Here is a 15,530-nt window from a genome sequence, read left to right as displayed (position 1 = left end):
TATGTATGTATGTATATGTACATATATGTATGTGTGTGTATATATACACCTGTGTGTGTATATAATATAATATAATATAATATAATATAATATAATATAACAGTCTACAGGTGGGTAATGGCTGCCCCCCATCCCCCCTCCCCGGTGGGGATGTACTTTGGGGTTCTCCACGGTCCCACCTGTAATCCCCACTGGCCTGATGCACTCTCGGTGCTGTCTACAACGTGACGGGCAAGGTCAGGACCCCTGATCTCCCACCTGCCCTGTTGCTAGCACGGACTTGTCTTTTGACCTCCAGACCAATACGTCCAACTGGAGCCCTCCCGTCTCCACTGCATGATGTCCCACAGGTGCCCCAAACCCAACCGAACCTGCCATCTTCTTTCTGCCCAGTGGCATTCCCCCAGTGGACAAGCCAGAAACTGGCCGCATCCTTGGCTCTTCCCAGACCTTCCCCTCCCACAGTGGATCAGTCACCCAGTCCTGCGGAGCACCCTCATGGATCTCTAGAATCTGCTGTCTTTTCTCCTCAGACCCCCATATACATTGCCTCACCAGGGGCGCCTGGATGGCTCAGTCGTTTGAGCGGCAGACTTCAGCTCAGGTCATGATCTCGCAGTTCATGAGTCCGAGCTCCACGATGTGCTCTGTGCTGACAGCAGAGAGCCCACTTTGGATCCTCTGTCTCCCCGTCTCTCTGCCCCTCCCCCGCTTGTTCTCTCTCCCTCTCTCTCTCAAAATAATTAAACTCAAGATTGCCTCACCATGGGGCCAGTTTGCCAGCAGATGCTGTGGACTTGTATTGCGATTATTATTACTTAGCCCTTCCTAGCCTCAGTGTTCCCATCTGTAAAGTGGAGACAAGAGGCTCACAGGCAAGGCACAAAGCGCTGTGTTCCAGAATGTTCCCTCCCTTCCTGGGAATGTAGGCTCCACCCTGACTCCAGTCCTTTTGCCGCCCTGAGCACCCCCAAATCCGGCTTTGATGGCTCCACTTCCCCACTTGAAAGAAACCTGTGGTGTGTGGTCTCCCACCATGCTTCCTCCCAAGCAACTTCTTCCAAGTGCCTTGATCCTATGTGACCTCCGCTTGAAGGGACCCATGTGGATCCAAAGGTTCTTTAACATCTCATGTTTCAATATTGAAATGTGTGTGAATGTTGCACTCTACCCTGTAATATAGTCCCAATATATTTTTTACTATAAAATGTTTCATTTCCCTGCCAAAGACTCTAATGTCACCTTCTCAGGGAGGCCTTCTCTGCCACTCGAGAATAGCCTTCCTCAGAGAGAATTCCGTCAACTTCAAAATTCACCCATTTAAAGAATGCAATTCAATGCTTTTAGTATGTTCACAGAGTCCTCCACTTATCCCCACAATCTAATTTTAGGACATTTCATCACCTCAAAAAGAAACTCCATAACCATTAGTGGGGGCTCCCAACTCTGCCCCCATTGAGCCCAGTCTTAGGCAACTGCTAGTCTGATTTCTAATTTACCTATTCTGGACAGTTCACATAAAGGGAGCCATACAATGTGTGCTCTTTTGGGACTGGCTTCCAAAAAAATTTTTTTTAATGTTTATTTATTTTTGAGAGAGAGAGTGTGAGTGGGGAGGGGCAGAGAGAGAAGGAGACACAGAATCTGAAGGAGGTTCCGGTCTCTGAGCTGTCAGCACAGAGCCCGACACGGGGCTCAAACCCACAAACTGTGGGGTCAGGACGTGAGCCGAAGTCAGACACTTAGCCGACTGGGCCACCCAGGTGCCCCTGTGACTGGCTTTTTAAACATAACGTAATGTTTTCCAAGTTCGTCCGTGTCGTTGCGTGTATCAGTACTTGGTTCCTTTTCATTGCTGAATAATATTCCATTGTATGGATATACCACATTTTGTTTATCCATTGATGGATATTTGGGTTGTTTCCACTCTTTAGCTATTTTGAATAATGTTGCTATGAATGTTCACGTCCAGGTTTTTTGTGTGGATGTTTGTTTTCATGTCTCTTGGGTATGTACCTAGAAGCGCATCTGCTGGGAATGGCAACTCTGCGTTTAACATTTTGAGGAACTGTCAAACCGTTTTCCGAGGTGGTTGCACCATTGTACATCTCCACCAGCAATGTACGAGTGGCTCACTTTTCCATAAGCTCACCGACACTCTTTGTCTATTTTTGATAATTGCGGTCCTAGCGGGTATGAAATGGTACGTTGTGGTTTTGGTTTGCATTTCCCTAGTGACTAATGACGTCAAGCATCTTTTCATGTGCTTATTGGCCATTTGTATATCATCCTTGGAGAAACATCTATTCAAATCCTTTGCCCATTTTCAAGAAATTGGATTATTTGTTCTTTTATTATTGAGTTGTAAGAGTTCTTTATATATTCCAGATATAGGTACCCTTATTGGGTACATGATTTGCAAACATTTTCTCCTCTTCTCTGGGCTATCTTTCCATTTTTTGGAAAAGTATAATTTGTAGCACATGTTTTTAATTTTGATGAAGTCCCATTTATCATTTGTTTCTGTTGTCACTTGTGCTCTTGATGTCTTAACTAAAAAGGCTTTGTTTACCCCAAGATCATGAAGATTAACTCATGTTTTCCTTTAAAAGCTTATACTTTTAGGGACGGCTGAGTGGCTCAGTCGGTTAAGCGTCCAACTTTGGCTCAGGTCATGATCTCACGGCTCGTGGGTTTCAGCCCTGCATCGGGCTCTGTGCTGATGGCTCGGAGCCTGAAGCCCGCTTCTGATTCTGTGTCTCCCTCGCTGTCTGCCCATTCCCCGCTCAAGCTCTGTCTGTCTGTCTGTCTCTCAAAAATAAATAAACATTAAAAAAAAAGTTTATACTCTTAGCTCTTACATGTAGGTCTGCAATCCACTTGAGTTCATTTTCAAGTATGGTGTGATGCCAGAGGCCAACTTTACTTGTATTTGCATGTGGATAATCAGTGGTGCCAGCATCATTTGTTGCAGACTGCTCGTACTCTTTCCCCCCTGAATTGTCACAGCACCCTTGTCCAAATCAATTGAGCATAATTTTTAAGGTTTATTTCTGGACTCTCAGTTCTGCTCCATTGACCCATATGTTCATTTTTATGCCAGAACCTTACTGTCTGAGTGATCGTATATATTTTTTTTTTAATTTTTTTTTTCAACGTTTATTTATCTTTGGGACAGAGAGAGACAGAGCATGAATGGGGGAGGGGCAGAGAGAGAGGGAGACACAGAATCGGAAACAGGCTCCAGGCTCCGAGCCATCGGCCCAGAGCCCGACGCGGTGCTCGAACTCACGGACCGCGAGATCGTGACCTGGCTGAAGTCGGACGCTCAACCGACTGCGCCACCCAGGCGCCCCGAGTGATCGTATATTTACAGTAAGTTTTGAATTTGGGAAGTGTGAGCCTTCCAACGTTGTTTTTCTTTTTCAATTGTTTTGGATATCTTGGGTCCTTTGCATTCGCAAATGAATTTTAGGATCAGCTTGTCAGATTTGGAAAAAAAAAAAACAACAAAACTCACCTGGAACTTTGATCGGGATTACATGGAGTCTGTAGATCAGTTTTGGGTCATCGCCATTTTTCATGCCATAAAAATGAGAGGTCTTTCCATTTATTTAGGTCTTTGATGTCTTTCAACAGTGTTTTGTAGTTTTCAGCGTCTCGACTTTGCTCTTCTTTTGTGAAATTTACTCCTAAGTATTTTGGTCTTTTTGATGCTATTGTGAATGGATTTGTTTTCTTCCTTTCACTTTCGGATTATACATTGTTAGTGTCCAGAAATACGATTAATTTTTGTAAATTGATATTGTATTCCACAATCCTGCTGAACTTAGTTTTTGGTTCTTAGAGCTTTTTACTGGATACCTTAGGATTTTATATATACAAGATCATGCCACGTGCAAACAGAGGTAGTTTTATTTCTTCCTTTCCAATCTGGAAATTCGTCTATTTCTTTTTCTTTCCTCTCCAAGGACTTTCCTTCCTTCCTCCTTCCCTTCTTCCCTCCCTCCCTTCCTCCCTCGCTCCCTTCCGCCCGCCCTCCCTCCCTTCCTTTCTTCCTTTCTTCTTTTTATTTTTTAAAACTGTGGTGAGTTATATATAACATAAAATTTACCATCTTAATAAGTGGACACTTCAGTGGCATTAATTAAGTACATTCCTCTCCTTGTGCAATCATCATAACCATCCATCTGCATAACTCTTTTCATCTTGCAAAACAGAAACCCTGTATCTATTAAACAATGAAACTCCTCATTCCCTCCTCTGCCCAGCCCCTGGCAACTACTATTCTATTCTCCGTCTTTATGAATTCGACTACTCTAGGTGCCTTATAGAAGCAGAGTCACAGTATTTGTCGGTACGTTTGGGACGGGCTCATTTCACTTAGCGTCATGTCTTTGAAGTTCACCCATGTTGTAGCACGTGTCAGAAATACCTTCCTTTTAAAGGCTCAATAATATTGCATTGTATGTAAGTACCACCTTTTGTTTATGCATTCAGCTGTCAACAGACATTGGGGTTGCTTGTACCTTTTGGCCCCTGTGAATAACACTGCTACGAACGTGAGTGAAATATCTCTTTGAGTTCCTGCTTTCCCTTCTTTTGGGTATCTATCCAGAAGTGGAATTGCTGGCTCATACGATGACTCTATTTTACATCATAAATTTAATGTTATAAAGAACCTCCCTACTATTTTCCCACAGGAAATGGAATCCACAAATACGGTGTGAGCTATGGTTTTTTTATAGATGGCTTTTTATCAGGCTCAGAAATTCGCTTCTGTTCTTAATTTGTCAAGTGGTTTCATCACAAAGCGGTGCTGGATTTTGTCAAATACCTTTTCTGATTGTATTGAGATGATCATGTAGCCTTCATCCTTTTTCTTCTTTCTATTGATATGGTGTATTTTATTAATTAATTTTCAAGGTGAAAACCACCCTGTATTTCTGGGATAAATCCTACTTGGTTGTGACATGTAATCCTTTTTATAATGTGGCTGGATTCAGTTTATTAGCATTTTTGTTGATGAGTTTTGCTTCTACATTCTTAAGGAGTATTATCTCTAGTTTTCTTGTGATGGCGTCGTCTGGTTTTGCTATCAGGATGAATGAATTGGGAAGTGTTCACTCCTCTTCTATTTTTTTTTTTCGAAAAACGTTTGAAGCATTGATATTTATGCTTTCAGTGTTCGGTAGAATTCACCAGTGACATCATCTGGACCTGGTCTTTTCCTTGTAGAAGGTTCTGGGTTACTAATTCAGTCGCTTTGCTTGTTACACACCCATTCAGAACTTCTATTTCTTCTTGACGCGGTTTTGGCGATTCCTGGAGGAATTTGGCCATTTTATCTAAAGTCGCCTAATACGTGAGGACAGTCAGTGTGTTATTTGCACGTGTGGTTTCCTTGGCTTGAAGGGCTTGCTCTCTCGTGGCTCGGCATCTGGGCTGACTCGGGGGTACGAGCAAAGCACACTACATCCAGGAGCTCTGAATCTTTGTGCCCTGTTGTGTGTGTCCTGCTTCAGTAGACAGAGCGAGCAGCCGGGCCCGAGTCCCTGGCGTCCCACCTCCAGAATGGGCTGCCCAAGCCCATGACTTGGATGAACAGCGCTACCTACAGGGAGTCTGGAATCAGGAGGCAGAATGCTTTCCCAGCCCTTCGTCTCCTGGTTAAGTCTTGTTGCCTTCAGCCTCTCTTCCCTGGAATGCCTTTCCGGACACTTCCCCTCTGGCTGAGTCAGGACTCCCTCCTCTGTGCTCCTTCAACCTTCTGGCCTCCCCAACACAGTGCTGACCACCCTGTGCTGTCCTCACACTAGCGGCTCACCGCGTAGCGAGTTCTCTGGGCTCTTCTCTCTGTTTCCTGCCTCTAAATTATGTCCGTAGGTCAGGAGGCACTCTATTTCCAGCACATAAGAAAGAGCCTAGCGCGTATACAGAATATTGTGGGCACTCATGGAAGAGAGGGGCGGTCTAGCCCCGGGGGGCGGGGAGAGAGAGTCAGAGGTCCTGAGATTAGACATCTCGTTAGAATCCCCGCTCTTTTGAGGCTTGGGCCACTTGGGGAGGTGACTTCACCAAGCTGTGCCTCGGTTTGAGTATCTGTAAAATGGCATTTTTATGAATATTAAATAAGATAGTGCATGGGCACCGGTTACCACCGTGCGTCACACGTTTCAGACGCTCTTGGTGTGATTATTATTATTACCAGCCTAGACGTGAAGCCACTTGACCCACCATAGGCGGTCGATCAGTAGTAGATGCGACAAGACAGTGGCCAGAAGATGTACCGCAAGAGCGTGGGCTCTGGAGCCAGACTCCCTGTTTGCTAGCCACGCCCCTTGGCTGAATCCACTTCCTTAACTGTGCCAGCGTCTACCCCACAAGCTCACGCGAGCGCTTTACAAGCACTTGTTAAATACAATAACTAAATAACATGTGAAGACGGCCGGGCCCTGGCAGGCGCTCAGTGATGGTGACCGCTGTCACCTGTTACATGATGGCGATGTGTCCCGTGGCCATGGCGAGAGTTTAGGACAAAAGACTTCCAAGACTCTGTGTCCTGAGCTCCCGATGCTCCCAGCGGAGGGGACCAGACATCAACCCGCCGAGCTTAACGAGAGAGGCGCCAGTTCAGAGGAGGCCTCGCCACCACCCGCCCGGTCCACAGCACCCTGAGACAGCCGGAAGGGGCCTGCGGAGGCGGAGGTCATCAAGAGCAAAGGAAGTGCCCCGCTCCTAGGGAAGGGACCGACAGAACATTTGTGTGCGTGAGGACGGTGTGAGGGTTTGGGGGTGCTGGCTGGGAAAGATCGGGGTTGACTACAGGAAGGGGAAGCCGGCACTGCGTCCCCACGGGAGAGGTGTGCGGATCCTCCGTTGCTGACCGAACAAGCAGCGGAGAGCGGACGGGCCTTGGCAGGGGGAGGACGGCGTGCCAAGGCCTCTCTGTCACCCGCCTTTGAGTAAAGGCCCTGCAGAACCTGCGATCAAAAGCCGCCGTGCAGCAGAGGGAAGCTGTGTGACTACCAGTGTGGTCGGGGGGCATCTGCTAAAAGTGGGGGCCAAATGTCTCCAGAGATCGGCAGTGCCTGGCGGGGGAGGGTAGGGCCCGGAAGCGGGTCCCGATGGCCCAGGTTGTCCTGGAGCCACCACCTGCCCTCAAGCAGAGAGAGTGAACGGGGGGGGGGGGGGGGGGGGGCAGGGCACACTCACCCAGGGGCAGGGAATCCTTGCCTGCCCAGTACAAAGACATCTGCTCCCCTCCTCCCCTCCTCCTCCTCCCCCTCGGCCTAACACTCTAGAAGACTCACACTGTGTTCTCAACATCAGCTGTGCAGGGGGGGGGGATCACCTCAAGAGCTTTAAAAAGTCCTGGTGTCTGGGCCACACCCTCTGGGCGCTGTGATTCCTTTGGGCAGGGCACGCGCAGTCTGGGCTGCAGCGATAGACTAAAAATGGCCATAATACTTTCATTGTAACTCTTACCACCAAAAGGTGGAGTCTGCTCCCCTCCGCCTGGAGCTGGGGCGGCCTTGAGAACGGCTTTGACCAACAGAATACGGCAGAAGTGGCACGATGCAAATTCTGAGCGAGGCTTCTAGAGACCTCGCAGCCTTCATTCTCCCCCTTTGGGAATCCCGCCCCTTCGTGAACGAGCCAGGGTTGGCCTATTGGGCCAGGAGAGGCCCCGGCGGGGGGGGGAGGCAAGACCAGGCTGTCCAGCGGACCCATCCAACGCCCCAGACACAGCAAGATCCCAGCCGACTCCACAGGGAGCAGGTGCGCCGTCCAGCCGAGCACAGCCCAGATTGCCGAGCTCCGGAATCCCGCTCAAACAAGGAGCTGCTTCATCTACACAACGAACCACAGCGCCCTCGGTGATTCCAGTGTGCGACTAGAGCTGCAGACCGCTATGCTGGGGAGTAGACAAGGGAGGGGTGCAGGCGTCCAGAGAGCCCAGTGCCCCCTCCTGGAGAGCAGCCTCCCGGGGGGGAAACTGGCTTGCACTCAGGGGAGCGGAGAGAGACAGACCCGCTCGTTATTCAAATCACATTGTTTTAATGAGCAGAATTGGCGGGCCATATTTGGATCGGATCATGGCATTGGTAAGAGACCTGTTATCCCACGGGAAAGAGTGACTAGAAGCGTGTATAGCTGGAGTTGGCTATTAAGAAAATACGCCTGTTGTCTTCTTGTACCCCGACGAGCAGAGGCTCTTCAAGAAACCAGTAACCAGCAATCTGTGAATTTCTAGAATTCACTAGAGTTCTTGGCAGATGGTAAACTGAAGCTGCTATCATTACTGTTATTATTTTAAACTATGCCTGGTGCTGTGTAGCCCACGTGTTCAATAAATAATACCTGCTACTATCATCACCATTATTAGTATTTATGATCATGGGGGAATATACCTAACACAGTGCCTGGCAGAGTAAGTGGTCAATGAAACGTAGCTTTTATTATTAGATGTGGGAAGCCTTCTACTTATACACGGAGGAAGCTGTTAATAGAAGCTAAAGGCACTCGGCTCAACGCACAGACACGGCGCCGAATAAAGCTCTCGAGGCTGCCATATTGTCCTTACCTTCCGGATACTTGTAGAAGCTCGTGATGTCCACACGGGAGTCGCTGCCCACGGCCTTGGTGCTAATGCACCTCCCGATCTTCTTTGTGTCCGAGTATACCCGCTCCCGGCTCTCATCCTCGTGCCACAGCCAGGTGACGTAGTCCGCATTGACCTCCGCAAACACAAAGGGGCCGTCGTGGGCCAGGTGCACGTCCCCCTCGCGGATGGCGGTGACCGAGGCTGGGCCGCACCGGAACACGCCTGGGCAGGAGGGATGAGCGTGAGCGGAAGGGATGAGGCAAAGCGGGGGTCTGGGACCCACCCGGCTGAGCCCCTACCTTCGCTCTCCTCCTGGGGGGTGGCGTCCAGAACCTGCCAGCCATTGTAAGAGGGGCCCAGGTCCTGACGGGCAAACCAACTCTCATTCCAGACATGGAAATTCCTGCCACAGAGAGAGGATGGGGCAGGGTGGCCTTCAGTGAGACAGAGGCCCATAGGATGGCAAGTTTCTACTGTGAGCCAGGCCCTGGGCCCAAACTCCGCAGTACTGTGGCTGAATCTTATGAAACATTCAGTGCACCATGTTGATGAACAGTTCTATATACGATCTGTATGTATAAATGTATGTATGTGTGTATATATGCATGTATATATATATTCCATTTGTAAGTATATGTATGTATGTACGTAGATGTATATATATGTGTGTGTGTATACATATATATATGACATATATATATATGAAACTGTTGTTCAAGGTATCAGAAATACAATTACAGACAACACAGATCTTGCCCTCATGCAGCTTACGTTCTAACAAAGGAGAAGGATGGGGAGGCACCAAAAAGAAGGAAGCAACTATAAATAAAACAAATGCAAGTAACAATAAATACTGTGAAGAAAGAGAGAGACCTGAGTAGAGAGTAACTGCTGGAGACCTGCTCTAGGAAAATGACATCTAAGGTGAGGCTTAAATAAGAAAGGCTTAGCCGTCCGAAGAGTGAAGGGAACAGTGTTCCAGGGAGAAGGAACAGCATGTGCAAAGACTCTGAGACCAGAAAAGGCGTTGTGTATTCAAGGAACAGAAAGCATGTAAGTATGGGGTACCTGGGTGGCTCAGCTGGCTCAGCGTCTGACTCTTGATTTTGGTGTCATGGTCCCAGGGTCATGGGATCGAGCCCCGCATCGGGCTCTGTGCTGAGCGTGCAGCCTGCTTAAGATTCTCTCTCTCCCTCTGCCCCTCTCCCCACTCACACTCTCTCTCTAAAAAAAAAAACACACACAAAAAAACAAAAACCAACCAACCAACGCCCCCCCCAAAACCCCAAAACAAAAAAACCCCAAGAAGGTATGTATCTCTAGGCTATAGCCAGCATGAGGGGCAGGTAGGGTTCAGATTACGCAGAGCTTTGTAGGTCTTGGTAAGGAGTTCAGACTTTAAGTTTCCCGTGTCAAAGATGGGACTATGAGACCAGCAAAGCAAAGTGACATCATTTGCCCAAGGTCACGCAGTAAGGAAGCAGGAGGGAGAAACCCCGGATTGCCTGTCTTGGCACCTTTAGAGCTGACCTCAGCATTCCTCTTAAGGAGGTAGTGATCTTCGGGAGAATATCTGGATAGGCATTTGGGGGCAGACTGATAACCTGTGAATTGGCAGGGGCCCCGGCACCAAAATGTCCATTCTGTGTGAAGAAAAACTTGTTGTTGCTGTTGGTGGTGGTGGTGGTGGTGGTTCTCCTGCAGGGAGAGGGGATGAGGGGAGCCAACAGGAGAAGGAAAGGGGAGAAGGGAGGCAGAGAGAAAGAGACCTAGAGACCTAGAAGACCTAGAAGACCTAGAGAGTGTGCATGTGGGGGAGGGGCGGAGAGCGAGAATCCCAAGTAGGCTCCATGCCTACTGCAGACACAGTTCCACGCCATTAGGGTGGGACCTGACTCGGGGCTCAGTCTCCCGAAGTGTGAGATCCTGACCTGAGCCAAAATCAAGAGTCGGAGGCTTGACCTACTGAGCCACCCAGGGCCCCCCCCCACCCCCCACGGCCGCCCAATTTTATTTTAAAACTGCGAAATGCATGAGCAAGATGAACAGTATTACACTCTGGTGCCGATACTAAGTGGGTAAAAAGCGGGGCAGTGAGAAGACTGAGCGTGTGTGTTCTTGTGTCTGTAGAGCCTCCCTCTGAAGAGAGGCGGGAAGCGAGTCGCCATGTTGGCTCCGTGAGGAGGACGGGAGGCTGGAACCTGGCGGGTGGCCCATTTTGTACAGTTTGAGCGTGAACGCACATGCGTGTATTTCCTATTAAAAACATTAAATTAAAATGAATTGTTCAAAGCTCTCGGGGAAGAGTCTTGTCGCAGCTGAGGAGGGAGGTTGCCTCCCACCTGAGACACACACATGGCACGCAGGCAGCTGACAGAGGCAGGGTCATGACACAGGGGCCAGGACGCAGAGGGAATCTCGGTCCTCATCCCCAGGTCACAGGAATCTAGGGGAAGGCTCAGAGTCCCCTGGATGGGGAACCAGGGTTCAAGGCACTCAGATCTTGAGTCCCCCCTTTGGCCTCTGGGTCACCCCTGAAGGTGCCTCTCCTTCCTGCCGACAGGGTCAGGGAGCCCTCGGGCTGGGCTGGGCTGGGGACCCAGGGGACTAGGACCCACCACATGCTGTCTTCTGTCAGGTCCTCCAGGGTCCGCCCGAAGGAGTCCACGTATTTGTCCACGCTCAGGTTCCTGTCCGTGTCATGGGCCGAGTTAAAGTTGGACACGACCCGGGTCGCGATCCCCAGGCACCTGAGGACTGAAAAGCAGGAGGCTGGCGAGGTGCCCCCAGCAGGCAGTAGGCCTCATCTCTTCCATAGCCCCTCCCATGTGTGTCTGTCTGTCTGCTTTTCCTGCTTCCGCCCTCAGAAGCGCCTCCTTCCCTGTAGAACCTCTCAAGGGACTTCCCAAGACACTAGGCCACCCCCATTTGAATCACGGGCTCTGAGGCCAGTGGGAACTTGGAAGTCATATAATGACCATGTAATTGCCAGTTCGGGTTCGAGGGGACTGGAGGCCTGGGGGGGCCACAGGACTTGCTCAAAGCCACTCAAAGAGCTCGAGACAGGAGCCGGGCCTCCTTCAGCAAAATAAAAGATCAAAAGTTACATAAACGAACTATCTGGTTTCTCTCATCGTTAACCAGACTTCTACTTCCCCATCACCAATTAAAGAACACTTGGGGGGGCGCCTGGGTGGCTCCGTCGGTTGAGCGTCCGACTTCGGCTCAGGTCACGATCTCACGGTCCGTGAGTTCGAACCCCGCATCGGGCTCTGGGCTGATGGCTCAGAGCCTGGAGCCTGCTTCCCATTCCGTGTCTCCCTCTCTCTCTGACCCTCCCCGTTCATGCTCTGTCTCTCTCTGTCTCAAAAATAAATATAAACGTTAAAAACATAAAAAATAAAAAAAAATAAAGAACACTTGGGGTGCCTGGGTGGCTCAGGCGGTTAAGCGTTTGCCTTCAGGTCAGGTCACGATCTCAGGGTTCAGGAGTTCAAGCCCCTTGTGGGGCTCTCAGCTGTGCACACAGAGCCCACATCAGATCCTCGGTCCTCCTCTCTCTGCCCCTCCCCCACTTGTGCCTGCTCTCTCTCTCTCTCTCTCTCTCAAAAATAAATAAATAAATAAAAACTAAAAAAAAACCTTAAAATTAAAAAAAAAGAAACACATTTTAAAGGAGGGTGAGGGTGGGGGTGGAGGGGTGGGGTGGACTGTATGCAAATATATACAAATGGAGGCAAAAGAGGGAGCCGGCCTGGGGTCAGGGACCCTCTTTCCCTGGGTACCTGTGCACATGACTCCAGCGAAGACCCAGCACTGGCCGTATTTAACTGGCTTGAACCTGCCCTTGAACCACTTGTGCAGAATGGCCACGCTGCCACGCCAATGCAGGGGGCTGGTGCCACCGCCGTACTTGCCCTGCCACTGGCCTTGAACCACTCCCCGGTCGTTGTTGCTGTTCACCTGGACGGAGGGGGGCATGGGTCCGTCACCAGGCAGGGCCTCCCTCCTCAGGGCGTCGCCACTGTAAAGTCCCCTTACGCTTTGGACCCCCTCCTCATTTGGGGTCACCCCTTACTTTTAAATTACCTGGAAATTAGGGGCATCTGCTTTCTTAACATACCTACTTTGGGTACCATTTATTAAATGACCTGCCATGAGGATTCTCTATTACTGAAAATTACCTATGATTTTGCAGCATTTCCCCTTTTAAATGATCTGTTTTGGGGACTGGTGCTGGTATAAGTATAGAGAGAGTGAGATTAACACCGAGATTAAGAGGGGTGAAGGGACCCGTCCAAGTCACATGGCAAGTTAGCAAAAAGTGTGGGTGACCCCCAAGTTCAGGACTTTCACTTAGAGCCTGCACTGTTATCCCACAGGGCTGTGACGCTCTACTCTCTGGAACTGGTCACTGCTTTTGAGTCTCTGTGTTCCAACATCCCTCTGGGATCTTGAGGAATGAAGGGTACCAAATACGAGAAAATCGGCTCCATCTAATTGTGGAATCACAGATAGCCATCCTCTGATCTCAACACCTGCTTGCGGTCGGCCTTCTGTCTATCTTTGCAGGAGGAAGCGTTGTTGTGTGTAACATAATAAGGAAGGCACTCTTCCCAGGGAGAGATGAGCCTGTGCACTCCCTCCCTGAATCTGGGCTGGACTGTGACTGCTTTGACCAGTGACTATGGCAGAAGGGATGCGGTGGCAATTTCCAGGGCTTCTTTTTTGGAACAGTTGTTCGGAGAGAAGCCAGCTGCTACGTCTGATGACCCTGAGATCGCCATGCCGTGAGGAAGCCCAAGCTAGCCACACGGAGAGGCTGCGTGGACAGAGAGCCGTGACCGGCCAGCCTCAGCTGTTCTAACCACCCCGGGCCCAGGGACAGGAGAGTGAGCAAATCATCTTGACATCCCAGCTCCAGCAGACACAGCGTGGAAGAGAACCAAAGATCCAGACTTCTAGAACCAAGGCCGCAGATATACGGTCTCATCAAACCATTCCAGCCATCTGCAGCCATTCAGATGCCCCCAGCGGAAGCATCTTAGAGGAGAGACAAGCCATCCTGTCCTCACGGCGCTCTGCCCAAGTCCCTGATCTATAAAACCGTGAGCATAATAAGCGGCTGTTTCGTGCCACTGAGTTTTGGGGTGGTTTGGGGGCAGTGATAGAGAATTAAAACAAAAGGTGAGGGGCGCCTGGGTGGCGCAGTCGGTCAAGCGTCCGACTTCAGCCAGGTCACGATCTCGCGGTCCGTGAGTTCGAGCCCCACGTCAGGCTCTGGGCTGATGGCTCAGAGCCTGGAGCCTGTTTCCGATTCTGTGTCTCCCTCTCTCTCTGCCCCTCCCCCGTTCATGCTCTGTCTCTCTCTGTACCAAAAATAAATAAACGTTGAAAAAAAAAATAAAACAAAAAATAAAACAAAAGGTGACTTGGGAAAATCATAAGATGGGACCCTGGGGTTGGCTCAGGGACCCATGAGAAAGTGTGTATGCAGGGACGGTGGGGCTCCTCACCATGGCGCTGATGGCCCTGGTGACGTAGATGGGGTCATGGCGGCAGGACACGTCGATGGCTGGGTCATCTTGGTAAAGAGGACTTCGGTCCAGGATGGAGAGGCAGATGTTCAGAATGTCCTCCTCAAACTGTCCCCAGAGAGTCTGTGCTTAGAGGCCAGAGTCTCACCCATATTCCAGACCCTCTTACAATACTTACCCAGTGGGTCCCTTGTGTTGTGCACGGGAATTCACCTACCCCCACCCTGGGACACCACAGAGCATCCCCACCTCAGAAACCCTCCCTCAGAGAGTCACCGCGAGCCAGAAGCTCAACCTTAATCAAGTCCCTGCCCTGTGCTGCAACTGCCCCCAACGCTCCCCACTACCCGCGGTAAAGTTTGTGGTAAACGAGTGACTCTGGAGCCACGTCTACCTGGCCTGCCCACTCCTTCGGTTTCAATGATTTTTCCAAATACATTTGAATGAACGGACAACATTTAAACACGGGAGCATCTTGGGGCGCCTGGGTGGCTCAGTCGGTTAAGCATCCGACTCTCGATTTCGGCTCAGGTCCTGGTCTCACCGTTCGTGGAATCGAACCCCATGCCGGGCTCTGAGCTGACAGTACGGAGCCTGCTTGGGATTCTGTCTCTCTCCCTCTCTCTCTGCCCCTCCCCCTCCCCCCTCCCCCGTCTCTTTCTCAGAATAAGTAAACATTTAAAAACTGGAGGATCTTGGGGCGCCTGGGTGGCGCAGTCGGTTGAGCGTCCGACTTCAGCCAGGTCACGATCTCGCGGTCCGTGAGTTCGAGTCCCGCGTCAGGCTCTGGGCTGATGGCTCGGAGCCTGGAGCCTGTTTCCGATTCTGTGTCTCCCTCTCTCTCTGCCCCTCCCCCGTTCATGCTCTGTCTCTCTCTGTCCCAAAAATAAATAAATGTTGAAAAAAAAATTAAAAAAAACCCAAAAACTGGAGGATCTTTACATACAAATTAAGATTTCAGGTCTCTGAAGCTCCCTGAAGGATCTTTGGAAGGTCCGGGGAACCCTGGGTCCCCTTGGCCACATGGCAGGAAGAGGTGGGTGCTGAGAAGTGGTTACCCCTTAGGCGGGCCCCAGACTCTCCAGTACCTCCATCACTACTCGGATTCAAACTCTGGCTCCTGAACCTGACAGTCAGGGTCCTTCACTGGCCCAGCCAACCTTTCTCCAGGACACCCGCAGCCCAAGCAGACCTAATTCCTCTAGCAGACCCTCCTCTGCTCCCTGACTCCCACCTGCTAGGGGCTCTGCCCTCTCCCTGGCCAGGCTGTGCCCAGCCCCATTATCGGGAAGTCTCCACCATCCCCGGGGTGGATTTTCTTTCACACTTTTCTGACTTCCCTCTGGCCCCATCTCTACCACTCTGATACCCGCCCCCCTCCCCCC

General features: G+C 50.2%; 1 protein-coding gene across 1 annotated transcript in view; it reads right to left on the bottom strand.

Moving 5' to 3' along the window:
- Positions 1–15,530, bottom strand: part of TGM6 (transglutaminase 6) — a 38,168-nt gene that overhangs the window by 8,360 nt on the left and 14,278 nt on the right. Inside the window, exons 5-9 of the mRNA XM_040447493.1 lie at positions 14,125–14,273; positions 12,394–12,571; positions 11,227–11,365; positions 8,908–9,011; positions 8,588–8,830 (exon numbers count right to left, since the gene is read on the bottom strand). Of these exons, the coding sequence (XP_040303427.1) occupies positions 8,588–8,830; positions 8,908–9,011; positions 11,227–11,365; positions 12,394–12,571; positions 14,125–14,273 (813 nt within the window). The remainder of the gene's footprint in view (positions 1–8,587; positions 8,831–8,907; positions 9,012–11,226; positions 11,366–12,393; positions 12,572–14,124; positions 14,274–15,530) is intronic.

The sequence above is a fragment of the Herpailurus yagouaroundi genome, unplaced genomic scaffold (genome assembly GCF_014898765.1).
Source record: "Herpailurus yagouaroundi ecotype Mexico unplaced genomic scaffold, PumYag 196, whole genome shotgun sequence".
NCBI lineage: Eukaryota > Metazoa > Chordata > Mammalia > Carnivora > Felidae > Herpailurus > Herpailurus yagouaroundi.
Note: the sequence above shows the minus strand (reverse complement) of the source record. Positions and strands in the feature narration are given on the sequence as shown.